General features: G+C 45.1%; 3 protein-coding genes across 5 annotated transcripts in view; 2 read left to right on the top strand and 1 right to left on the bottom strand.

The window, feature by feature from the left end:
• Positions 1–16,779, bottom strand: part of pag1 (phosphoprotein membrane anchor with glycosphingolipid microdomains 1) — a 35,312-nt gene extending 18,533 nt beyond the window's left edge. Inside the window, exons 1-2 of one of the 3 annotated variants that reach the window (XM_037474124.2) lie at positions 16,534–16,779; positions 3,681–3,734 (exon numbers count right to left, since the gene is read on the bottom strand). The gene's annotated coding sequence lies outside the window, so the exon portion shown is untranslated. Of the gene's footprint in view, positions 1–3,680; positions 3,735–16,281; positions 16,417–16,533 lie in introns of those variants that run through there. The other 2 variants (XM_037474125.2, XM_062558397.1) reach the window with 2 other exon arrangements.
• A 2,096-nt stretch (positions 16,780–18,875) lies between these two features.
• Positions 18,876–20,765, top strand: mrpl53 (mitochondrial ribosomal protein L53). The gene is made up of 3 exons (XM_037474915.2): positions 18,876–18,997; positions 19,761–19,873; positions 20,555–20,765. Exons 1-3 carry the CDS (start codon positions 18,903–18,905, stop codon positions 20,671–20,673), a joined length of 327 nt encoding a protein of 108 aa, XP_037330812.1. The 5' UTR covers positions 18,876–18,902; the 3' UTR covers positions 20,674–20,765.
• Positions 20,766–21,906: 1,141 nt separating this feature from the next.
• Positions 21,907–23,344, top strand: fabp4a (fatty acid binding protein 4a). Its single transcript, XM_037474916.2, has 4 exons — positions 21,907–22,065; positions 22,278–22,453; positions 22,545–22,646; positions 23,095–23,344. Exons 1-4 carry the CDS (start codon positions 21,993–21,995, stop codon positions 23,146–23,148), a joined length of 405 nt encoding a protein of 134 aa, XP_037330813.1. The 5' UTR covers positions 21,907–21,992; the 3' UTR covers positions 23,149–23,344.
• The last annotated feature ends 2,349 nt before the right edge of the window (positions 23,345–25,693 follow it).

Genomic DNA, 25,693 nt, shown 5'->3' with positions numbered 1-25,693 from the left:
CCCTGTACTTGCTTGTATAAACATCAGCAGACACACACACACACACACACGCACGCACGTCTGAACTCTAACTCTACACACACTCTTACGGTGGGGCCCCTTGAAAAATCAACAGCCATTACGTTTCCAGTATTCATAAATTATCTCTAAATGCTTCTGACCGCGAGCTCGCATTAGGCCATTAGCCAAGCCCCCCCCGACACTTAACACAACGCGCGGCACAACACACACTCTCCACGCTGCTCTGACCCCTCGAGTGCTGCAGTGCTGGACGGTCTTTCCGGGTGGAGATCACCCTGGGTGAAATGTGTAATGATAACATCTTGTCTTTTTTGGCTTGATCGCTTTGGAACTTCCCGACAGTCTATCAGCGTCACATCAATTATTGTGGCTAACGGAGCAGACAGGATGTTGCTCGGTGTCGATGGCACGGATTTTTCAAAGGGGGAAGTCAATCAGAGAAAAACAGACATGGTCTCTTTGAAAAGCGGCTGAGGGAATTAAACTGCCTCTCGGTCTTGGAAGCCTGCCGCACTGTTGGTCACCTAGTCTTCCTCTGCTCTTCTAATATCCATCAAAACACTCCTACAAAGGAGCATCCTAGCTCGACGTTGCGTAATAGTTGCTTCTTAAAATGCAATACAAGCAACAAGTTCACTGCCGGCCGGCCGTGTACGGAGAATGAAAGTGCAGACAGAGCCAGGGAGGAGATTGCAGATTTTCTCCACTAAGCTGATTGGGGGAACAAAAATAACATCAGCAATCCCCTAAATTCTTACGACAAATTTGCTGTGTAAAATTCCCTAGAAATCTCCATTAGAGGGCAGAATTTTTGGGAAAATGCACACAGACGACACTTTTATGTGCTCAAGCCTTTCAGGTACGGACGATGCAGAGCTGAGGGCTGCACCGGATGATGCATTTGAGTGCACACCGTACATATGAGCATTCAATTCCCACTTTCAACTCCAACAGAAGTCCACCCAAGGTTAAAGAGTCCATCAGGATGTGTTTGTTTGCGAGAGGGGGGGGGTGGGGTTCTTCCGGGTGTAATGTCATATGTGAGGACAGTTGCCAATTGTATTCCAGGGAGATGTCTAAAAATATACCAAACACACACACACACACACACACACGTACCTTCCCAGGCAGATAAGCTGGGGAACAGAGGAAAGAGAGCGAGGGATTCCCGTGAGGAATCAGTGGAATGTAAACCGGCCGCCCGCGCACACAAAGCAACACACTTTCAGAGTGCTTCATCAGAGGCCGTGAGACGGCGGCCTCATCTGGAAAAAGATGCCCCAGAGAACAGTGCACTTTGTTGGGATCTTCCCCTTGGTCTAACGTCTCTGCCCTCGCGAAGATCCTCCAAAGATCCCCACGAGGCGACAGGAATGCAGCTGCATCCTGGAAATACCTCCAGCATCTTGTTTTGTGCCCAACATTAAATAATGCTTCTGTACCGGAAACATTAGCGCTCAAAGCTAAACCGGGTTTGTTAAGATTTTATTTAAAAAGTCACACAGCATTATTCCTGTTATCCCTCACCTCAGTAATACGGCTTGCCTGTTCCTCGAACACACACACACACACACACACACACACACAAACACAGGCACACACACAATACTTCATTCTAATCCTACGGCCTCGGATAAGTGACATCAGCCCTTCTACGGTTATTAAAACCCTCTGGGTCACACACTGTAATTGCTACAATCCCGATTGTGTGTGTGTTTATGTGTGTGTGTGTGTGTGTGTGTGTCTGTGTGTGTGGACTCCAACACTGGCAGTCCTTATCAATATGCAATGGAGCTGATGTTAGAAAACTAGAATCACTTGTAGCGGAGCTGAACTCTGGGTAAGTGTTGTGTACAGTGGCCCTGTCCTAATAATGCACACCAAGTTGCCAACACTTCTTCGGCCAGATGACGCATTGTTGTGAGGTTTAGGCCGGTGGCCCACATTACCAGCTGCTGTAGAAATCACTTTCTGGGTCGCGGAGGGATTACTGCATGGCTAGCGCCGCGGCACAGTGGTCCTGGGGGCCACAAATGGGTCAAACGCGGCCCGGTTTGAGAAGCGACGCTTCACAGTGAAGCACCCGGAAAGTAAACTCGAGATCTCGTTGCCCAGAGATCAGAAATCCACGAGGGGGCTTTTTGTACTTAATTAGTAGGAGCAAGTCTAGACAAGTGAAAGTAACCAGCAGCTAATTTCCTGTGTTTTGACTATTCCCAGCCTTGTTGTACGGTGGGTCTTCTCACTTAGCTTTGCCGGGCTAGCCTTCTTCCTGCGTGTGGCTACGGCAACTATTGTTCTTCTGACACGCCACCAATACACAGCTGGTTGCACAGAACGTTGCTGTTGCTAAACTTCCCACAACATCTGCAAACACAGGCCACAAGGAGTTTGAAATTGTTTGGCTAAAAAAGGGAGGGGGTTCCGAGTGTTTGAAGTCGGATACTCTTTCTTTAGAAGGGAGAAGGAAAAAGTGTTTATTTCAGCTTTCATGTCCTTTTTCTTTTTTTTTTGAGTGCGTGTGCAAAGAATGGCCATGAAGACGCTGACATGTTTCTTTTTGAGAAACCTCACGGATGAAAGTACAACAAAATAGATCTGAGGAACTATAAAAGCCACAAAAAACGCGGAAACTTTTTATGGTAAGAAGTTAAATGTAGTGAATTTGAAATGCAAGTGATTCTCAGGAATCTAAAATTAAGAAAATGGGAAAAAACATCAAGAGTAACTGTGGAGACTGTGTAGTGGTAGAATTTAATTATTTCTAGCAACGCAATTTGACTATGGCTTATAAAGTATTCGTTTTTCATTTATCCCCAAACCTTATTGATGAAATGGAAAGAAGAGAGAAAAGACAATGTGATAATAACACACTTTACGGCCGTTAAAATGACCTCCTCTTGTCCGATGTGTGATCATGAGGTTCCATTAAATCAGCCAGACTGCAACCGTAAAAAAAAGTATCAAGCTGAGAGTCCTTTCATGTGAGGATCCGAGAGGGTAGAGAAAGCTTTAACGGATGTTTGGAGAATCGGGGTCCAAAAGGCCCCCGCCTCATCCTCTAAGATTTCTTACAGGAAATGATAAAGTGGAAGTGAAGTAAACGAAGACATGAATTGACTGCTGGAGCGCAGCGAGCTGCCGGGAGACTCAATTTAGCCCCCCGAGGAAAATCTCACCAGCTTTGAAAGGTTAAAAAGGTTTGCAGTAGAAGGTTATTGAGCTGATGTTTGAAACACACGTACAGAGTCTTGGGGACAACAACAACAACAACAACAGCCACAATTGGATGTGTGAAAAAGTGCGACACGATGTGACACATGTTCCAACCTGGACTCAAACCAGCCACACACATGGTGTTCATCAGTGCACTGACCCACAAGGAGGAAAGGGCTGACACTGCAGTCAGGATCAGTGTCCTTTGGAGAGCAGCTTGGTGGTACACAAATGACAGGGCCATCTATTTGGTCTCTGTGCCTATTAGTCATAATATTATTATTATCACTAGTGTCAGACCATTGGTGATGTGGCATTTTTTTTTGGATGGCTTTGATGGCAGAGAGGGTTCATTTTAGAATAGAGAGTTTTGTGTTTTCGAGGTGATTTTATCTCCAGAGGATCACATGTGGAGCTGAAATGTGTGTCGGTAGACTCATTACCTTTGTGTTTTGGACTGTTGATCGGACCAGAAACTTGAAGCTGTGGCTTGAAATCTGGGGAAGACACACAAAAGGGGAACACAAATGTATTATTCATCTAGAATTTTTTACATTTTTACCTTCTTTATCGTTTGATCAAGTAAAATAAGGCATATTTCTCAATAATTCATTTTCTTTTACAGCATTCAAAGTAATATTATAGGTCCCAATCACGAAACCTTTCGAGTATTACTTTTACAGTCATTATATTAAAAATGCCAACTAATGTTGTTAAAAACGGCTCCTGAAATGTAAGGATTGCTTAATATGTATTAACTTCCAACTGTCAGACAAAACATTTCAAAAGCATTACATTTGGCTCTGATGACTTATGGTGAACATCTGCCATTGTGTTTCAGTGCAAACACTAAATTATGAATTAAAAAAGTAGCTGAATTAATAATGAAATTGGTTGTAGCCCGTGGCGATTCTCCCCACCCGTCTCTCCCCATGGGTGGAGGAGGGCGTGACAGGTGGTCTTCTGTTCTTTGAATATAAGCATTATTGGGACACCGGTTTGTTTTTAGGATAACGTTAAGCTTTTTGTGGCAGTGTGCGACTGGCGGCCTCCTTATTTGTTAATCGACCCGCTCTTTGTCAGAATCTCCATCTTTTGCCGTGGCAGGTCAGCCCGGTGTGTGACGTTACTCTGCGCACCCACAACAGATTTATGCAATCGCCATTGAGTGTGTAGCATGCATCCGTGCCAGAGAGAGACTGTGTGTGTGTGTGTTCGTGCTGTATAACAAACACCCGGGGATCCAGAAAAGCGTGTTAACATCCCTCCCCGATGTTTGGAGGTCGCTCACCCTCCTCAGGTCTTGTTATCGCTCGGCGGGCCTCGACACACCAAAGCAGCGTGTCCCAATAATAGGCAGGAGAAATGACATGTGCATAAAGGCGCCCTCGGGCACGCCCGGGGACGCCTCGCCGGAATTCAAAACGCCCTTGAAGTTTGCCGTAAGGCTGCAGGAGAGATGACACATTCCCACACAGAGGAACGCAGACGTCACACGTCGATTATCCCCGGTGACGGGCCGGCTTTGTACATCGCTGCGGTGTGTCTTCATGTTCATGCAATGACTCAACTTTATGTTCAAATCTCACCGAGATGGCTGAAGAGCAGACAAGGTGCTTTCCAGGGTTAGAAGTCAACATGCACAGTTTGTTTACCTTTTGTAGGCTTTCACTCCGTCGCGTGTCACCTCCTCGAGGGCCGTTTAGGGGGAAAATAATTGGCACATGTAGAGTAAATCATCTTTCAAGCCCTCTTGTCACCCTTTTTTTTGCAGAGCTCAGGAATGGCTCAACACAAAATGGAGTTAATTGAAGTTTCTCTGCATTGATTTTGTGTGGTACATGACTTAACGTCAGTGTCGCAGTTAGACTTTGACCCGAAGCTTGTGCCGGCTGCGAACGAGTGAACATACAGTACTGGGTCTCATCACTCTTAAACACATACACAAACAATGTAGAGGGAAAGTCTTGTGTGTGTCTGGGTGGGGGGGGGGGGGGGGGGGGTCATCCCGCTCGTTCATTGTAAACCTCCCATAATCCTTTACTTTGCAAAATGACCCAGCTGCCAGACACATCCTCTTTGTTGGCGCCTCAAACCTCCACTCCTTTCCCCTCTCTCTCTCTCTCTCTCTCTCTATCTGTCACATGCACACACACACTGTGAGTGTGTGTGTGCATGTGAGAGGTAGAGACTACAAACACAACTAATCCTAACACCCATCCCAATGGTGCATGATGATTTTGTATGCAAGAGTAATAATAATTGAAAGTCTGTTACAAGGATTAATTCAACGCTCGCTAACATGCGCATTCATCACCATGACGACTTGGTAATTGGAAACAAACGATCTCCATTCATAATGTGCAATCTGCTAAAACGTGACTCGGTGAATGTAAATGACTGAGATTGTTTGCACTGGAGGAAGAAGATGAAAAACAGCGTGCTCACTTCTGGCTGAACACATCCTGTTATTCAGGAAAATAATCACGAGCACACAAACTTTGGCTCCAAATGTTGGATCATCAGCACCATTCAAAAGTTTCTGCAGGTGCGACATAATAAGGGGAGGATGATGAGATGGGGGGGAAAAAGCAGAAGATCAGGATACAGAGCGCCCACGTGCCTAGCTGGCATTTTGGCGGCGGCAGTCTGTCCATCCATTCCCTAGAAACCCTGTAACCAGGGGCGACGGGGCCTTGAGGAAGCGAAGACAGAACAGGACTCAGTGGCTCTCCATTTGCTTGTTGCCAAGGCGCTGATAATGCCGACCTTTCAGACGTGCACGCATGCAGGAACGGACACGCGCAGGTGCGGAAAACACTTGTGCGCACGTGAAAACTCAATATGACTAAATCCACTGACACGGTACACATACGATTTAAAGAATGGCGGATGACAATATCGAGCAGTTCTTATAAACAGACAAACACTCGATGCTGTTGCGATTCATCATCAGCTCAGCGTGAAGTGCCCACTTGTGTTACCGCGCTGAGGACTTGTGATATCATGAATATTCGCAAAGAGCTCCACCAAAGGAGGAGCAGATTGTGCGCTTCGCACCGAGTGCGACGCCGGCTTGGATTCAACAGCGCTCTGCGTGGCCTGCAGCCCCCCCCCCCCCCCCCCCCCCCCGGCGGATTCTTGTTGACTGAATCTGCACGCGCTCGGTTGACAACGTCGAGTTTCGAGAAGCACAAGCCTCCAGCCATCAGCTCAAAAGCCGCGCAGACAGGGAAGCAAACGGGACGTGACGTTTCTGGAGCAGTGCCGGTGCTGTTGGGAGAGCACCACAGGGGGGGGGGGGGGGGCTTTTAGGTTACAAGCTCTGGGGTTCACTGATGGAATGCAGACACGCCATGGTGCTCGCCTGCACACGTGGCAGCTATTGTGTTACGTTTGTGAAAGTGGAGAAAGATCACACATTTTACAACGCGTCTCAACAACGGTGTGTGTTTGTAGAGTTTGTGTTGCCTAAGCTAGCCCTTAACTGTGTGTGTGTGTGTGTGTGTGTGTGTGTGTGTGTGTGTAACAGGCAACGTGGAGCCATTAGCGGTGTTGCTTTCAGCGTCCAGCATGGCCACGCTGTCTGGGTGATGGTTGCTGTGAGGACTCAGGGCCAAACACAGCGCGTGTGAGAGGTCTCACATTTATTTAAAATCATCTCAGTTATTCCATAAGGGACCCACCTCTACATCATCTATATTGCAAAAGAAAAGGGAAAAGAAGCTTAATTTCCTGGTAGTCAAAATCAATGAGCGCTGAAAACGAACACAGAGCCAGAGAAATGTTCTCAGAAGCCCAAAGTTTTTAATGAGCCATTGTGTGGCTGAGAGGAGCCTAAAATAACCCTCATAACATGGTTGAAAAGAAGCTAATCCCCCAGCCCCATTTGTTGCTCTGAGTCAGGGTTTTAATTCACCGCTTTACAACCGGGTGTGTGTTTATTATCACGAGTCTGTGTGTGTGTGTATATATATATATATATGTGTGTGTGTTTGTGTGTTTATGCGTGACTAAACCGAAAAGCAAAGAGAGGAGAGAAGTGACAACCAAGAGGTGGTGTTTCCTTAAGAAGCACTACGAATCGCTTCCTATTAATTGAGAGATGAAAACAGGCGTCATCGGGCCATCTTTTATTGCCCCTGACAACAATTCTCTTCAAATGGATTCAAATCAGAGCAAGAAAGCAGCAGCAAAGCTCTGAGTGCAAAGAGAGAGACGCCTACAACTGCTGCACTTGTTGGCATGGGTTCATGAAGGACCTTCAGTCAGAGGGAATCATGATGATCAAGTATGAATCTGGAAGTACTTCAGTACTTCACTTACGATAATATGTGATTGTTAACTAAATATCTGTGGGTTCTGTATTTTTTTTATTTCTTTAACAATTTCACCAATATGGCATTGCATTGTTTGAGTTGACATGTTAACATTTTCTAATTAGGATTAAACACAAAGAACACATGATTGGAATTTATTTGTACAGGTATTTTCCATGCATTCGCTTTCGAGACATTTTGCCTAAAGGAGCTCGATAGACTTTGAAAACCTTATATCTGTGCTGAGAATATTCTGTCTGTGGTGTCAGCTTCAAGCAGGTCTGATCCCCACTTGGATTTCCTGCTGTCACTTCCTCGTCTATCTGAGAGTTATCTTTGGCTTAAATTCCCCAAATCCATGTTGCCATCCCCCTATCCTCCACCCCTACCTCACCCCTCTGCGTCCATTTCTGGATGAGTCGTTCCCAGACCTCCACCTGAAGTAGAGCCTTTGACAACCGTCCTCCGTCATCTCCCTCACGTTCTCTGAGGATGGCTTTGTGTTTGGACTTTTCTGCTTCAAGTCTCCCCCCGGTTGATTATAACACATCTGGGTATCCCAGAGAGTTAAAAGCCCTCTTTAACAAACTCGTCATCTATCCCAATACTCACCCTAAACTGCTGAGAGAATATACCAGAAAGCTCTTTCCTTCGCTTCACTACGCAGGGTTCCAACTCCTTTGTCCTTTCCTCTCCTATTTCCCACTTTGTGTTCGCTCCTCTTTTCCTATCCCGCGTCCTTCTAATCCTCTCTTTTCTTTAACACTTCTCTCCTCCCATCGTTTCCTCTCCTCGGCCCCTCAGTGTGCTTAGAAAGTTCAAGGCCGTGGCTCCGGTTCAAACCCTTTCAATGTCGCTGTTCACTGCGGCTCAGCAGAGCACCCTACTGTGACGTCTCTTCCTTTTTGAAAGCTCAAACACACACACACACTCTATTTCTCTTTTCATCTTCCCCTCAATCTTTATCTTCTTCTTCTCAAAACTCCTACTTCTGCTTCCTCAAGCTTTGTTGGCATTTTTTGAAGTGCAAGTCCCTGGGCCACGCGTGTACTCTTCTCAACCTGGCTGCGCTTTCTGAAGGAAACATTAAACGAGTAAAAGATAAATGTTTGACAGAAAGCAGAAGTCAGGGTTCAACCGCAGTGCCTCTGACAGTCGACTTGTGTTAAGCAAAACAGTCCAAGACCCCAAACTGTTACGCTTACTACGGAAAATGAAGAAACGCAGCAACCGTCATTTGTTGTAGTGCCGAGAAACATGTGTGTGACTGGATCACATGACCGCATACTTTATACGAATTAAAAAAAAAGCCTGCAGAGCATCAACATCTCACAAATATCAATTAACAGCTCAAGATTTCATAAATGATTAAAAAAACTGTATAACTGCATTCTTACCTAAATAAAGTATTAACTGTGGTTAACGGGATTCGTTACAGTTCTTTTAATCATTAATAAAAGCATGAATCACAACACAAGCCCTTTGCAGGGCAGCCTGTTCAGTTAATACAAAAAGTTTTGACACCCAGGCCTATTTGTACGTAGAATACATTCTTTTATTCATCCCAAGGGGGAACTTTCTTTTGTGACAGCATCATTAAAAAAAGCCTCAAACGATCACTATTTGAACGGCTCCTCAACAAACAACTCCTTGTTCTTCTCTCTTGGCTCAAATATCTTTTCCCCAATTATATTTACTCACTCATTCACAAGTCACCCCTCCCTCTCTCTCTCTCTCTCTCCCTCTCTCCATCTCTTCGTTTGTCCGTCAGCCCTTTACGTTTGGACGTTTCCATTGTCTGCTCCTGGATAGTGAGGCGTATTTACCAGCAGCAACAACCAGCCCATTCAAAGAGCTCAGCGGTGACATAGATGGAGAGGAGGAACTGAGCGGGGAAAAACAGAGGGAAATGGAGAGTCAATTCCTTGGACGATTTGCAGATATCAGTAAACAACCCCCTGATATCGTGGAGCACGCAATACACAAACAACACTAATGGCAACAACTGAATCCTCCTCAAGCTTTCTTGCTGTTCTCATGTTGCTTAATTGTTTCATGCAGAATCCTGCAAACACAAGCTGTTTGTCTCATCCTCCCAACACAAACACTCATCATGTTCTCTAATAAAATAATAAATAATGAAGCCCTATAGTCCATTAACAAATCCTGTCCCTGTGGTAAACAGTCATTTGGATAAAGGCTCCTCTCTGGAGAAAAATGCATGACCGTAGAAGTACATTTCCTCTTTGTCAGCCATGGGTTCAAACAGGCGTCGGCTACGAGCCAAAAGAGGAATCTAAAATGATCACTTCCTCTATTAATGTTCATGTCAACTAAAGAAAGAAATAGGAAGTTACCGTATCATTTCTTTTTTAAGCATTGTTTGCAGATTTTCTCGGTTTCTTATTGAGAAATGAAATGTGTTAATCGAGTCATCGGCAATCATCGAGTCCGTCGTCTGCAATCTGCCGTCTCTCCAGGACTAGTTCGTTCCAGGACTATGAAGCAGGCTAGAAAGATAGTTGCCGACCCCTCTCCCCCCGGACATAAACTGTTTGGGACCCTTCTATCCGGCAGGAGGCTGAGGTCCATCAGGACTAAGACCTCCCGCCACCCGGGTCTTACTAACCCATAGCATATATTTCACTATACTCTATTATATTTTATCTTTTCCTGTCTGTTGTCCATTGTCGTACTGTCTGCCGTCATGCACCAACCGCCAAGTCAAATTCCACGTATGTCTGACATATGATGGCAATAAACGATTCCTGATTCCTGATTCCCTTAGTGGCTTCAAAAACATCCCTCATGTAAATGGGTTTCATTCAGCAACAATATATTCCATATACACTTACTTCTCTTAACTCCACTAAGAAGACACAAACCACAAACCAATGTTCTGGAGGTATTGCATTGCACTCTTTTCCCTTTTCTTTTTCTACCCTGTCTGATCTTCACCGTCTCTCACCAGCGTTAAGTCACTAATGAGAGCAAAGACCTCGGGGGAAAGCAGCTTGAAAAGGCGGGTTGTTGTGCTATATCGCATTTCATAAGAGTGAACACTTAGCAGAGCACGTACCCACACCTTGTTTGTCCAACAGCTTATATTAATACGCCAGTGCCCGTAAAGATAACAGGGGCACTTCCTATTATGAGCCTGCTTGGGAAAAGGGAAGAGGGAGGTACTCTTTAATTGTAAGCAGGACAGACAATCATTGTGTGTGTGTGTGTGTGTGTGTGGGTTGGTGGGTGTGTGTTATCTGCTCAAGATCAATGCAGGGGCAAGGTTGCAAAAGGTAGAGAGTAGAAAAGAAGGTGCATGGGGAAAGGCTGGAGGAGAGAGGGATGATGAATAAACAAAGAGGAATCGAAAGGCGACAAACAAAGGGGAAGAGTGAATAAGTGAGACGTGCTGACGCACGGTTAGAGAGGAGGAAAGCGATGTAAGGAAAGATGAGGCCGAAGGGAAATAAGGAAACGTTAAGGATCAAGTAATAGGGCCAAAGAGAAGGAAAAAAAGGGTTTGGAAATGTCCGACATGGAGAGATGGAGGGATGGTGCAAGGCGGTGTGAGGTCGGCGGTGATGGATGCTCGTCACATCCTTCATCTGCACAGAGACAGAGCAAAGCACAGACCTACCCACACCACCACCTGATACGTCCTACGGCATGCACGCTAGCACGAAACCCACACACACACTTTACTGTATGCATGTTGCATGCTAACTACACAGACACAAAGACGTCAGAAAGCAAACCAACAATCCCCTCTTTGTCTTTTCATCGCGCCCCCAATGACCCTCATTCAGCGATAGTTATAAACACATATTCTATTTCTCCCCAAACACATGATGTCTGACACTTCACCCCGTAAACACACAATGACCTTATTAGCATTGACAGAACACTGTCGCCCTGTACTGCCCCCGCAGTAAAGTGTGTATATGTGTGTGTGTCTTTCATGTTGATGTATTTTTCGCATGAAAAAAACATAAAAATGTACAAGCAGAGAGGAATTTTACAAAAAAGGCCGGCCGGGGGAGGAGGAAGCAGACCGACGTGCGGACAAGGACAAAGACTCTGTGTCTGCAGAGGGCCGCACAGGTGAGTCCAGCAGAGATGTAGCTGGAGAAAAAGAGTACACAAAGGGACGGATATTTTCCTGAAAAAACACGAGGAGGCTTCATAATAACCCCCCCCCCCCCGCAACCCTTTACTCACCCCACCTTAGTACAAGCATGCAGGGCTTTGTGTGTACGCGTGTGTGCGAGTGTGAGGCGACAATCCTCCCCCTGGGTGACATTATAGCATCCCTGCAGCGTGTGTGTGTGTGTGTGTGTGTGTGTGCGCGTGTGTGTAGGTCTGCTGCATCAGCAGCACGTTACACCAAAGGAGGAGGGGCTTTCTGTACACACCGTGTTCACTCACGCCGTGTCCACAGTCCATCGCCCCGCCACGCGCCGCCGACCGCTTGGCCGCCTCAAGTTTACAGCTCGTTCGGACATGACACGTGTTTCAGGTGTCAGTTGTTGTGTTTATCGGCAGAAGAAAAGAAAAAAAAACACCGGTCCCACACAGGATGTGGCTGCTTGCCCCCTCCCGGCACTTGGCATCTCTCCATTTGACTTGAAGAACAAGAGGCAACAATGAGGACCCGTGATAAGAGGTGAACAGGCACTGCAGCACAAGAATAGAGAGGGGTGGGCAACGTAAAAGGCTTTTCCTGAGAAAGACGCCCCGCGTGCTCTCCGGATCGCACTAGGCACGGCCAAGCAGAAGCCACAGTCTGGAGCTAGTCAGGTTTCTCGTTGGTACAACTTTATTACCTTGAGACGGAAGACAGGCTTCATGTTTCATCATGCTTATGCTAAGCTACGCTAGGCCAAGAGCCCCCCGGCTGTGGCTTGATAAGAGAGGCATAAATCTTCTCATCCAACTGCCAGCGGGAATGCAGATCATTGCAAATGTTCTGCAAAGAACTGTTCGTTTAAGCATGAAAGATCCTTCTTGATCTTGGAAGGAAGAGTTCGACGGAACAACCTCAACTCAAAGAGAGCTACCGGCTCGCTTCATCTGCCGAGATTCATCACCCGAGCAAATTCTGAGGGGGGCTTTAATCTCCTCCTACATCAGAAGGCAGAGACAGTGCAGCGGAACGCGCGTCACGTCGAGTCCCACGGCCCTGTCCCCCCCCCTCCGGAGGGTGAACACACATCAACTCGTGCTACCAGCAACCCTGGGAAGAGGGACCTTCATTTCCCAGCAGAGCTTCCCCAAGGCGATCTCAGTTAAGCGCATCCGCAGAGCCCCCCCCCCACACTCTCTGTCTCTGTTTAGCGCCGCCACACAGCAGCACAGAGGTGTGGTTTGTTTCTGTCAAACACGAGCTGAAACACCCTTTCATTCCCTCCGCTGTTTTGCGATCAGAAGTCTTTAAGTCGTGCTGCATTATTGGACATGAGCGACAGGCGGGGGGGTCGGGTGAGGCCTCCAAACCCCCGTTCCACGGCCCACATGTTTTACACATTAGTCTCTTTAAATCCCTGAAACCTTCCTGGAACACAAGAAAACAATCGCACGGGATCAGGCAGGATCTAAAATAAGTCAAGACAAACGAGTCTGGAGTTAACAACGTGTGACGCAGTGCTCACACACACACACACACACACACACACACACAGTTATTAAAGTTATTTTGGCATTGCTCACTTCGGTATGAGGTCAGCTGTTTCTTGTCACAGAGGTGTTGTCGCTCCTTATTCAAAGTGAAAATTAAAAATTTGTTAAACATGTCATGGATCAGACAATCTCTCACAAAATTGGATCACGTTGAATTGATTAACTGGAGAAAGTTAATCATATTTATCTCTACTGCAAATTCCAACACTGGATGATGTATGTTTTCTCAAAAAAGGAATACTCATGGTTCAAAGATTGGAGCCATCATTAATTAACTAGTGTAATACTTAACAGTTTAGCTAAGCTTAACAATAGGGAGTCCCCCCCCCCCCCCGCTTTGAATAAACTGCTACAAGCATTTCCTCATCTTAGGTGTGGGGGGGTGGAGGCTGGAGGGGAAAGAGTATTTGTCAGCTTTATTTTTTTCAACATCATCTGCCGTTGGAATTTGCATTTGTGAGCTGAACGCAGCAAAGTACACTTTGTCAGGTGCACTTTTGAAGATTGCGTACTTGTGAAGCAGAGACACTTTGCTGCTGTAATAACTGCCTCAAATGGGATTTCAAAGAGCACAACAAGTGCCCTTTACGCTGTACAGAACAAATGCAAAATCAATCCTGCCTGGAGTAGCACCAGCGATAACACAACTGATGTAGCGGAGATCAATAAATCTTTTTTATTATTAGGACTGCCGTCTCGTGTTTTACTCCCTTCATCTGTCGAAGCCTTCTTTTTTCTCTCACTACTTTGCTCTGACTTTGACTGAACCCTCCGATACAAGCTTTTAGACAAGACATTTTCAAGTGCTCCTAATTTTGCTGTAGTGAAGAAGAAGATGATAAGCATTTGAGCAGCTATAGTTCTCTTATCCTGTCTAAAATGACTGACCTCATGAAAAAAATGCAGATTCACATTTAAATCATTCATCCCAAATCAACCAGAGGGTCATGAAGAGTATCAGATCATATTCACCCCACGGACCTGTTGCAGCTTGGCTCGGCCTGGAGTTTTTTATTGTAGGCCTGTGAAGGGACACCTACACCGCAGTCGGCTCGACCCGTGCAGCTACACACGTGTAATGTTGTTACCAAAGTTCCTACTAGCAGCTGACACCTATCCGCCCACAGACCACTGGACGTGAACTCTTTCCTCTTAACGTGCGAGAGGGAAAACACAAACAATTGTGGGCCGAGTCGCATCAGAAAATAAACTTTTCCCAATGAAAATGTGATGCGCTTAAACCTCTTCAGTCATATTTAGTGGTTTCGAGCACAAATCCCGGCATGGCGAGCACAGCAGCGGCTCCGTCTGAAAGGGGAAATAATTACATTCAGCTCCTCTGTTTTGCTCCATTCCACATCAATGAAAAGGAAAGAAGGCTATCCGACACCAGCACGCAACAGCGATTTATACTCTGTGGTATTGTCACATCAACTCGCACACCTTCCTGCACATCACGCTGGGGTTGTTGCTTGTTAAAGCCTACGAGAGCCCGCCTCACGACGCCTTGACAGCGCGCGATGGGACCACCACAGCGGCCAGACAGAGCTCGACTCTCCTCAGGACCGCCGGGGTTTCCCCTGGGCAGCATCGCCGGGTTCTCTATCAGACTGCGCGCACACTTTAGGACCAGTTAATGAGGGCAGGAAATACGGGCAGCTGTTCGGGCCCCGCTGGAAAGGGAACGGTTGCAGTCATGCAAATGGCTTTCTCCCCACAAGGTGCTGTGACTCAAAGCCTACATCGAGACAGCAACAGAGTCTTTAAAAGCACCCTAGAAATAGTCAAATAGTGTTGCGCCGCTGCCACATCTGTACGCTCACTGAGAAGACGGGTGATGGTTGTTAGCTTGAGACGCCCCGGAAATTGTTATTGTAGCTGCTGTTTAAATTCCTCTCGATGCAAATTCAGAAATGCCTTAAAACAATGCAGCGCTGTTTTGGGAGGCAGACGAGGAAACGTGCTGCTCCAACTACTGCAGTGACACCAATACGGATGTATGCACCTGGGCTTCGGGTTTTAAAATAATTATCAAACTTTAAAAAAAAAACATCTTCTCTGTTCAGCCCAATATCAGTAGTGCCGCTCTCCTCTGACTTCAACCGGTGCAGTTTGGTCAAGTTGCTGCTCACTCGCCTCCCTTCTTTGGTACGACAGCTGCACATTCCCAGCCTGGTCTCCATCCAAATACCAGCATTACCAGCATGCTATGAATACATCCGTTAATGATGTCACAAAGCATCTGCCGTGCTGCTGTCCTCTTACATTTGCCACCACGCAGTCAACCGCTTACATTCACTCGTGCACAGACCTCCAGCGAGGTTTTTCTTTGTGGGCTGCAAAGGGCTGCAAGCACCAGCAAAGCAGAGAAGGACGAGCATTGAGCATCACGGGGTTCATTCTGCTTAAACACAGAGGGGCATTTCACGGACTCAACACTCATTCTTGGCACGTGGTAGAGATTTAGGATCCAAAACGGCGGTTATTTATTCACCGCGTTCCTACGGAGACCTCAGGGGAAGACAGAGTTCATTAATGTTCAGCGTACAACACGAGGAAGTGAAGCAAAAGCAAAGGCAAAAGCTGAAACAAAGTGCAAATTCTGTTCGCTGAAGCGAATGTCAACTTCTGTGACAGCCAGTCTGCTGCAGGGTGGATGGCCTAGCAACAACTGTAATACATGCATGTGTGTGTGTGTGTGTGTGTGTGTGTGTGTGTGCCTGCATCACATCACACAATATGTACAATATGTGTACAGTCGTCAGTGTGAAAATGAAATAGTTCGACCACAAATGTGAAGAAAAAAAACAGTTCGAGGAAAGAGGAAGAAAGCCAAACCAACTTGTGGTTTTGAATGCAGATCTTAGAAAACAGCTCGATATTGACACAATGCATTCATTTAATGAGAACATCAATGTTCATGTCTACGAACGTGAAGCACCAGGGTTCTAAAGCAATATTGCGCAAATACCCTTGCACAATATCGCCATATAATTGCAAACATTAAAATACTGCAGCCGCCGAGGAGACCGCAATGTCCACAAACCTCAAGCCTACAGGACCAAAAGACCCAATGAAGACCGCAGCATCAGCATCCGCGTTTCGGTCTCAAGGCAACAAGTCTCCCCTCCAGCGTGCCGCAGTCACAAGTACAGTGCGCTCCCCGAAGTTTCCCCGCGCGTCCCTGCGCACACGCACGCACTGTACACGCTTCCAAGCCCAGTTTGCGGCAGCGATGTGACACGGCAGCGACCACAAGAACACAAGTTTAACAAAGGGGAATTGTGCGAGCGCTTACCGGAGAAAAGAGAAGCGGTGTGTCTGTGGGTTTGTTTACTGTGGATCCTTCGTCTAAAGCCTCCGCTGCGACATTATCATTGAAGACGCGAGACAGACGGTGTCTGAGGAGGGTGTACACGCTCACGCGCACGCACGCACGCACTGCGATACTTCGCTCGTCACCCTGCGCGCATGTCGTGGACGCGACGCGGAGCCGCTCGTCTGAGTCTGACCCGCTCCGAGAGCTCCGAGAGTCCGCAGGACGCGGGTGGGAGGAGAGAGAGACGGAGAGAGAGAGAGAGAGAGAGAGAGAGAGAGAGAGAGAGGGCTGCTGCAGCGAACTGCTTTGTGGGAAATGTAGTTCCCGGTTGGTGAAGCCTCGCCTCACAACGTTCCCACCCAGAGTTTTCAACTGAGCATATTGCCTTGAGAAACACATTAGTTATTATTTAGTTAGTCTGGACATCTGAGCATCTGACCTGATGGAAGCAGAACTGCACACAATACAACCAAAGTGCTACTTGCTTGCTCATTGTTAGTCTTGAGGGTGAAATGCCTCTAAACCAACAGTAAATGCACTACATCCCCTGGTGTGCTCACACACACTCAACTAACTATGCTGTGACAATGTTATTCAAACAAGGAAAGTCTTACACCAAGAAGTAGTAGCAGCATTAATAGTTTCAAAAAAGACAAAAAGCAGAACATTGTAAACACCAGTGCTTCATTGTATGAGATCATTTCACAATGAAAATGACAGTTCATGAGTTATTATTACACCCAGACAGGACTTGAGAAATGAAATCCTGCACCAGCACAATACCTCTTTTCTTTTAGGTCAAACATCCTCTTGAGCATTCATTGTTTCTGTGGCTCACTCCCCCACTTTCTTATTGCCGGACTTTCAGTACAACTCAATAAGTATGTGTGCGTGTGTGTGTGTGTCTGTGTGTTGATTTGGGTGTTGGGCGTGTGTAGGAAATGCTCTCAGCAGCCGTATGTCTAATTTTAGAGCCCAGTGCCACTGTCCAACTGTCACAGGCTATCGCTCAGGAAAGGGACTTGAGGCGTGTTAACGTTAGTATGAAGTTTGGGCTGATCTGAGAATAGAATATTTGTTCTACTAACGCCCCCCCCCCCGAAAACAAACGGGCTGTAAATACACAGCAGCTGTACTGAACAGATGTGAAGGAAGTGCAATGCAAATGTCAAAAAACCATACAGGTATGTAGTGTTCTTCTACTATTTCTACAATATGTGGAAAGTCCCAAGAATATTTGAGCACTCACAATTATCAGTTTATATATATATACTGAATTTTTGTTTTGATTCATTGACGCTAACAAGATACACACTCTGCACTGCTCTACACACACTTGGCCATCCGTGCCATGATTAAATTGAACTTTAGTGCTAACACAATCAAAATTTAAATGCCTTTCCCTTTCTGACAGGCTTTTGACCTTTTTTCATCTGCTGAGTGCAGCAAACCGCAGTAGCTGGAGACCATTTCCCATCCTCCCTGTCTATTTGATTAGGAGATGTGTCTGTTTGATTGTCTATTTGGAGAGCCTTATTGACCCCCCTCCCCCCCACCGTCCTCTCGGAACATAATTCAGCCCTGTGACATCGTTTGTCATTTGATTACAGGACGCTGCCACACTCGATTTCCCTGTGAGTTTGAGAATGAGCTTTGTCATGTTGACGTGAACAAGAAGGTCCTGTATATATGCCGATGATCTTAGTGGCAATATTTAACAATTGCGGTGGGGTTAAATAGGCACCTGACTTTATAGGAGAGATGAGGAATAAGGTTGTACATTATTGATACCTGCAAATACACACACACACTCACACACACACAAAGAGTAGTTTGATGCCCAGTGACTGAACCAATGTTTGTTTCTTGGCATATTGGATTTAAAACATGAGATGTGCAGCATTGCTGATCATACATTTGAATGTCTCATACATAATAATGCTCCAACTCTCAAAGAGCAAATACAAGATGCAAATCAAATGTCACGTTCTTTCAACTATGGGGATCGAAATGTAAATTACTGTAGCAGAGAAAAAGAAAATAGACTTGTACTGATGGGGAGGCATACAATATTTCATCAATATCATCACACTATACTACATGTTAGGTACAAAATGTCACAAAAACAGCTCGCGCCCTCTGCTCGCGCCCAAATACAATCCATTGCTCATTTGTGTGGAAAGGTATTTATTATTATTATAATATTTATTATTATTTTTTACCTTATTTTTTATTCATTTACAAGTCGACTGCGTCACACTGGTTCGTTAGTTATCAGCTCGCGCCCTCTGCTGGCCTGCGTGGGAAATCGCAAGTCTCCGTCGGGGTTAGAGGTCAAATCAGAAAACATGGCGGCTTCGGGCAAAGCGACCGTGGTCTTAAAGGCTGTGAAGAAAATAGCGATTCAGTTTTGTCCGTTTGAGTCTAATGTTCGGTCCACAAGGTAAGACGCATTTGTGAAAGCGTCGCTGTGTCCACGAGTCCTTTTTGCGTGACTGGACTGTCTGAAAATGAGTATTTTGACGATGCGGCGACCGTCACCTCTAGATTATTTACGTTAACGTCAGCTAACGTAACGTAATAACTTGTTTTAATTTAACCACGGTGAGTGAAGAAGGGTAACTTCAGTGGATGCGAAGTCTTTGACTGCCTTTTTATTATTATTAATATAACGTTACCTGTTGAAAGATCCAAATCGTTTTATATTTACTCAAATAGCCAACCATACAGTTACTATACTGAACTAACGCTATTAACGTTACAGCATTTGTGAGAAATTGAGTTCTTATGTTTTTGGCTGAACTGATCGTGGGTTTTAAGTAGAGGCGCTGCCCATTCACACATCGTTTTTCACTTGTTCATTTTGTATTTATTCTGTCTAATCTCTTTACATATGAGCTGAACACTGGTGTGCTCATTGACATGAATTACGTTCATGACCAAATGTAAAGTTGTAAATGAAAAATAGAAGCACAGCCTGGACACTTGTCCTCAGATGAGGTGTGATCAGGTTAAATAAGTGTAAACACACTTGTGTCTCCTATCCGTAATGCAGTAGGGGCTCAAAAAAGTTAATTCAGTAAATGTAGTAATACCAAATTGTAAAATACTTGTAGTAATAGTTTGTTTGCACAGTGGAAATAAATAATTGAATTGACTCTCCGTCCCTGGGATCCTTCAGTCCATCTGCTCCTGTCTCCCTGCAGGGAGTTTCTGACCATGGTGGGCTCGGAGAAGGCCAGAGCCACCAACATGAACTGTGAGGTGATATCGATGGTGAAACACGACAAGTCTGAACCCCTGGTGGATATTACTTACTGTAAGTATTCAATTATGTGGGACAAGGTATCTAACAGTGTGACTTTATGTGTGATTCTTGCTTTAGATTTAGCATTTGCCCTGCAGGTCCCTGTCATTTAATCACTCAAGATACGCAGAGACATCAACTGTCACATGGCGGCTCTTTTTTAATGTTGTTTGAGTTTTTATGACTTAATTTTACTTTTATGAAATTGCATTTGTCTTAGTAATGATTATAGAGAGGATTTGCACTGTAGCTCTTATACAGTATATATATCAATATAATCTATATCAATATCAAAATCTATATATATCATTAAGTCACTTGAGTCCGGGGTGAAGTGAAGTAGTTGCTGTGGTTCCTGATGGTCTTTTTAAAAAGTCCCTATGTTGATATGTTGTTTCTGTTGAAACGTGATCGATAGATGTATCAAGTTGATCACCTATTGCTGATCACTTCTTATTGCTGGCGGTTTAGAAAGGGAAAGGTTGCTCAGGACTGTGTGATCTGGTCTTGGAGTTTCCTGCTGACGATGTCAGGAATCAGGTCCTCAAACGTTGTCCGGATGATGTACGTTGCTGCTCGACTTCTGCTCAGAGTCAACTTTCGACCTTTTTGCTTTATCTACCCCTTGTACAGAGATGAGGGTCATTGTGTCGTTATGAGTCATCTCATTGTCCCCGTCTTTCCCTTCCACAGTAGACGGAGACAGGCTGCTGTTGAAAGGAGCCAAGTTGACGGGCGGCGAGATGCTGAATGCTTTTCAGTCAGTGTGTGCGGCCAAGGACCTGCAGGCAAAGGTTGCAGCAAAGAAATGATGATCCTCACGTTAAATCTGTGTGCAGAATGAATTTGTATTTAGCTGTGTATATTTGGTATTTTCTTTATTAAAGTAATTCATTTAAATGTGGATTGACCTTTCACTTGAGCCATCCTGCATTAATTGTGCCGTAAAATGATTCAGTCGGACATGACGGTGAGTTTGCATCTCTTCCTCCTGAGTCACTCTATCCATACCCGTTTATCAGCGAGGGATCAAATCCTAACCGTCCATTGCTATCAACACGAACGTCACCGTCAAATTAAAAATTTCTGGTTCAGGGGAAAAATGGATCCACATCAGTCCAATCAGCTTTGCTTACTGTCTTCATGTGAAATACATCAATTGAAATGCTACAACTGCTAAAAGAACATGCTGCAGTTGGTACAGTTGTGGTGTGACCTTGCATAATGTGCCATTTCCCTGATAAAGGAGATCATTCCAGCGTTTCAGAGAACATTATGCAAGCTCCAACCTTTGACACAGCAGGCTTAAATGTAGTTTGGCACAGTTTTAGATCCAGCCCCACTGACAGACCCCCCCCCCACCCCCCGTGCCCTTTCGCCCAGCACAGATAACTGAAATCATGTCCCCTCTGCTAGCTGCTCTCTGTCCCGTTAGCATCGGCCACTTCCAGGGTTTTCAGCAAGGATGCATTAATATTACATTGAGGGTATTCAAATGTATATTCATCAGTGCCTCCTGGAGTTTACCCTTAATATTCTAAGATGATGACTAATATGTTCTTATTGATACCATGCAAGTCAAATTAGTTCCACTACCTAATGAATCGCTCTGTAAAATGTTGTAATTAGTAGCCTGGTTAGCTAAATTTGTTTATGCTCTAAAGATTAGTTAACCATTTATAATTTCAGTGGCATTTAAAATAAGTGATGTAGAATAGTCAGCTACTACATCTCTCCGGAGGCTTTGACAGTGTTCCACTGCCTTTAGTCTCATTGTTTTTGCATGCTTACAGAATAAATAATACAAATCACAATATAATGAGATATCAAAATGCAGATAAATGAGAAACGTCCATCAATCTCGGAATGCAAAAAACAAAGAAACCGTGATGATGTGTCACATTTGATCATGTGTTTATCAGTTACACATCCTTCCATCCAACACGATTGATAAGAGGCGGGGGATAAACCCTGAGTTACGTGACGTGGCAGGCTGTGATTGGCTCCTACCGCGTCGCTCGTCGCTCCATCTCCCTTTAAAGACGAGTCTCTTCCCACACCGGAGGAGAGTTGAACCCAGAGTCACTCCGCAGCTCGTTCCCCAGGATATCACAGCAGAAACACTGCAAACATGGTTGAGAAATTTGTTGGGACGTGGAAGATGATTTCCAGCGAGAACTTTGATGACTACATGAAAGCGATTGGTAGGCGACATTGTTGATGGACATCTACCGTCAGACTGCTGTTGTGTCTTAATTGTGAATTTAAATGAGCTGAATGGACTATTTATTTAAAGTAGAATTGTTCAAATTATATATTGTATGCCTTTGGCACCTTTTTTGGTAGACTGAGCTTTCACTTGTTTACGTGTGATGCATTCTGTGACCCCCCCCCCCCCCCCCCCCCGGCTGTGCAGGTGTGGGCTTTGCGACCCGCCAGGTGGGGAATCGGACCAAGCCCAATTTGATAGTGACCATGGAAGACGACGGGTTTGTGTGCCTGAAGTCTCAGAGCACCTTCAAAACTACTGAAATCAAGTTCAAGCTCAACGAGCCGTTCGACGAGACGACCGCAGACGATCGGAAGACTACGGTCAGTTTGCGCTGCGCTCCCCGGGGGAAGGGACCCCAATGACCGCCGGGTTGTCTTTAAGTTAACGGCTTTGTCTCCGTGTGGCCTGCAGACCGTGGTGACTCTGGAGAACGGCAAACTAGTGCAGAAACAGACCTGGGATGGCAAAGAGACGAATATCGAGAGGGAGATCACGGACGGCAAATTAATAGCGGTAAGAACATTTTTTTTTTTGGTAAAGTTTGTCTTCATGAAAGAGCGTTTCACTACCCATCAGCGTCATTGCATTGATTTTTACCAAATGTAAAACGCTACATGTTCTGTTAATGAAAATGAAATGTGTCCACCTGTCGTGCCTATAATTCAATAATCAAGTCAAACTTGTCTTATTGCAAAAATGCATTGAAATATAATTTTGCTACAAAAAATAATACCTAGGAAGAAATTCAATACCATTGTGGTAAAAATCGTATTGTTGCTGCATGACCCAGTAAGAAGTGTCACCTTTTTAAAACCTTTTGGAGAACGACATAAACTCCAGAGACAAATTGTGACATTGACTTGGAAACGTATGAACCAAACGTTTAGCTCCCCCCTTTTGCTGCTGCCTCCCTGGATCCTCATACTGCACCTGATCTCACTTTCTCTCGCTCCTCCCACAGAAATGCATTATGGGGGACGTGATCGCAGTGAGGACGTACGTGAAGGAGGCGTGATGGGGATCCCCCCTCTTCGGCCCACTTGATGGATGCATTGCCGGATGACGGGGCTCAGTTCAATGAGCGTTAAAACTTAAAGACATGGCCTGCTCTTTTATATTATCTTCACTGTTGCCAAAAAAATCCAATTCTCCAACATGACATATTTGGAATTGTTGTGGGAATTTGAATAAACACATAAAATTTGTCAAAACGGTGTCTGAGTTATTTAAAAAGCGTCACTGGGTTTTGGTTTAATGCATCACTGTGTTCTTGAAAGCGTTCCAATCGTTGCTGAATGCTCCACACAATGTGCTCCAATGGGAACATGCCAACTATTCACATCCTGATTTCCTCGCTAAAATGGTCAACTCTTTAGAATATTAAACCTTGCTCTTTCCTGCTAAATTCCCTTGTACAATCCTCTCGTACTTCACTTTGACATAACAAAGTGATCCAAACACATTTCCTCTGAAGGTCAGGATGGTAACGTGGAATCGGACCTCTTAGAAGTATCGAGGGGTTAGTGAGGAAATGTATCTCTTTTCCCCTACTGCCTACATGGTGAAGTTAAAAGCATTTTGGGTCTTCTCTGGTGCGGGCCACTGGTTAAGTACTGTGTTTTGTCAGCCTGGGGGGGGGGGGGGTGAGTTCTGTTCCAGAGTGGGGGCTTTCCCACTGCAGGAAAAGGGGGGGGATGGTGGTACCGATTAGACCAAATGGTCCAAACAGGTGGAATTGGGGGTCAATGCTCTCGTTCCTTTCTGTTGGGACAATAGTACTGGGAGTATTTGAGGAAGGTACATGGTTTGTACTTTGGTGAGACGCCAAGTGGATGACCGCATCGCAGCGGACTGCAAGTAAAGGTCATCAGAGTAAAGTTTTCTCTCTGCAATTTTTTGCTGCCCTACCAACATTTGGCTGTTTGGTACCTGAACCTTAGCAAACGGCAGCACTTTAGTTTAATACCCTCAAAGAAATTTTGCCCGCAGTGTTTTATTCCAAGATGTTTTACAAAAACGCCACAGACTGGTCCCAGGAAGTGTTCGAGGGGTTTTTGGTGCATCAAAATGATTTAGAAAAGCTGCAATCTGTTTGATGCACCGTAAGCACTTTACTTGCAAAGTGAAAGCAACAGGGTTCACCCAGAAATCCCAAAATAGGATTCTGCCTTTTGTTTGTCAATAAGGAAAATGGTCCGCGGTAAATGTCAAAGCGATAAGACAATTCTCATCGTTTGCTGTACTGGATCATGAACCATCTCAAATATAGATTTAAATATATGTCAACATGGGTATAAAACTAAAAATAAATAAAAAACATGATGGGTGACATAATTCATACCTTGACTTCCTAGTTTTGTGCTGGCTCTGAGTGCTCTATCAATTACTTAATAATTAATTATCAATTATCTGAATTCAAATTGTCAAATTATCTTCTCTTGTCTGCATGCTCCTCCAGAAGCCGGTTATTCTGTCTGCACATTATAATAATACTCTAAAAGCATGATCATTTTCTCACAGCCAGAGAGAAGAGTTCACATCTGCTTCAGATTAACTTACAGGTGCAGCGCTTACGATCCACAGGCATCTCCACCACTTTGTTTGGATAACTGCGGGGATGAGGAAGATCTCCACCTGCCATCTTGATTTGATTGTCTTCGAGGTTTCTTCTTCAATGCAAAGTGGAGCTTTTTGCAAGTCGCTCTCAGTGGAAGCTCTGTTAGCATTGTTCCAAAAGTTGCAGCTTCAAGATTTTAATGTGTTGGATTGAATTGGATTGAATAAAAACATTAACAGTGGGCAGGAGAAAGAGATTCTTCCTGTACATGCAAAATAATACGCTGTTATGCCTCTTGCCAAACAGGATGGAAAGGGAGGTATTCCACTGGAAAGGAACGCTCTGCACCTAACGGCGGCAAACCTCACATCAGCAGAGGGAAAATTAGGAAAGTGTTTAGGAAGGACGATGATAGTGAGACGCCTGCTGAGAGATAACTGGCAGAGGCAGACGGAGTAAAACCAAGGGACCGCAGGACAAACGTCCACAAAGACGGTTCATTTAAAATCATGTACAGGAGAAAAAAAAACAGTACGGTGTAAATAATTTGGAATGAATGATATCTGGCTTCAAGCAACTCCACACACAATGTAATGTTCCCCCATAATTACACTTGTCTACATGCATTTGAGTCTTTGTGTGTGTGTGTGTGTGTCTGTGCGGAAGAGCGTGTGTTCTCATGCTATAAAGACAAAGGTATCTTGTTTGTTTTTTGTTAAGAAAGATTGTCTTGTACTTTGCAATAATTAAATCACATCCTTTGCAAAACATCTGGAAAGCTCCACTCGCGGCGCCGACACCCTTCCTTCACTTGTCCTCTGCTTGTCCTCAACTTAAACTCTGTGCACACAAAGACCGAGGCGAAGGGGGGGGGGGGGGGGGGGGGGGGGGCGCTGACTTTGTAAATGAAGGCCAGAAAAATCAAAAATGCAAGCCAACTTAAAGTTAATGATGAACGTGATTGTGAGGCAAACCATGTCAAAGTTAATCCAGCACTGTGTGT

Source organism: Pungitius pungitius, chromosome 17, assembly GCF_949316345.1.
Source record: "Pungitius pungitius chromosome 17, fPunPun2.1, whole genome shotgun sequence".
Taxonomy (NCBI): domain Eukaryota; kingdom Metazoa; phylum Chordata; class Actinopteri; order Perciformes; family Gasterosteidae; genus Pungitius; species Pungitius pungitius.
The sequence above is the reverse complement of the archived record's forward strand: the minus strand, read 5'-3'. Positions and strand labels throughout refer to the sequence as shown.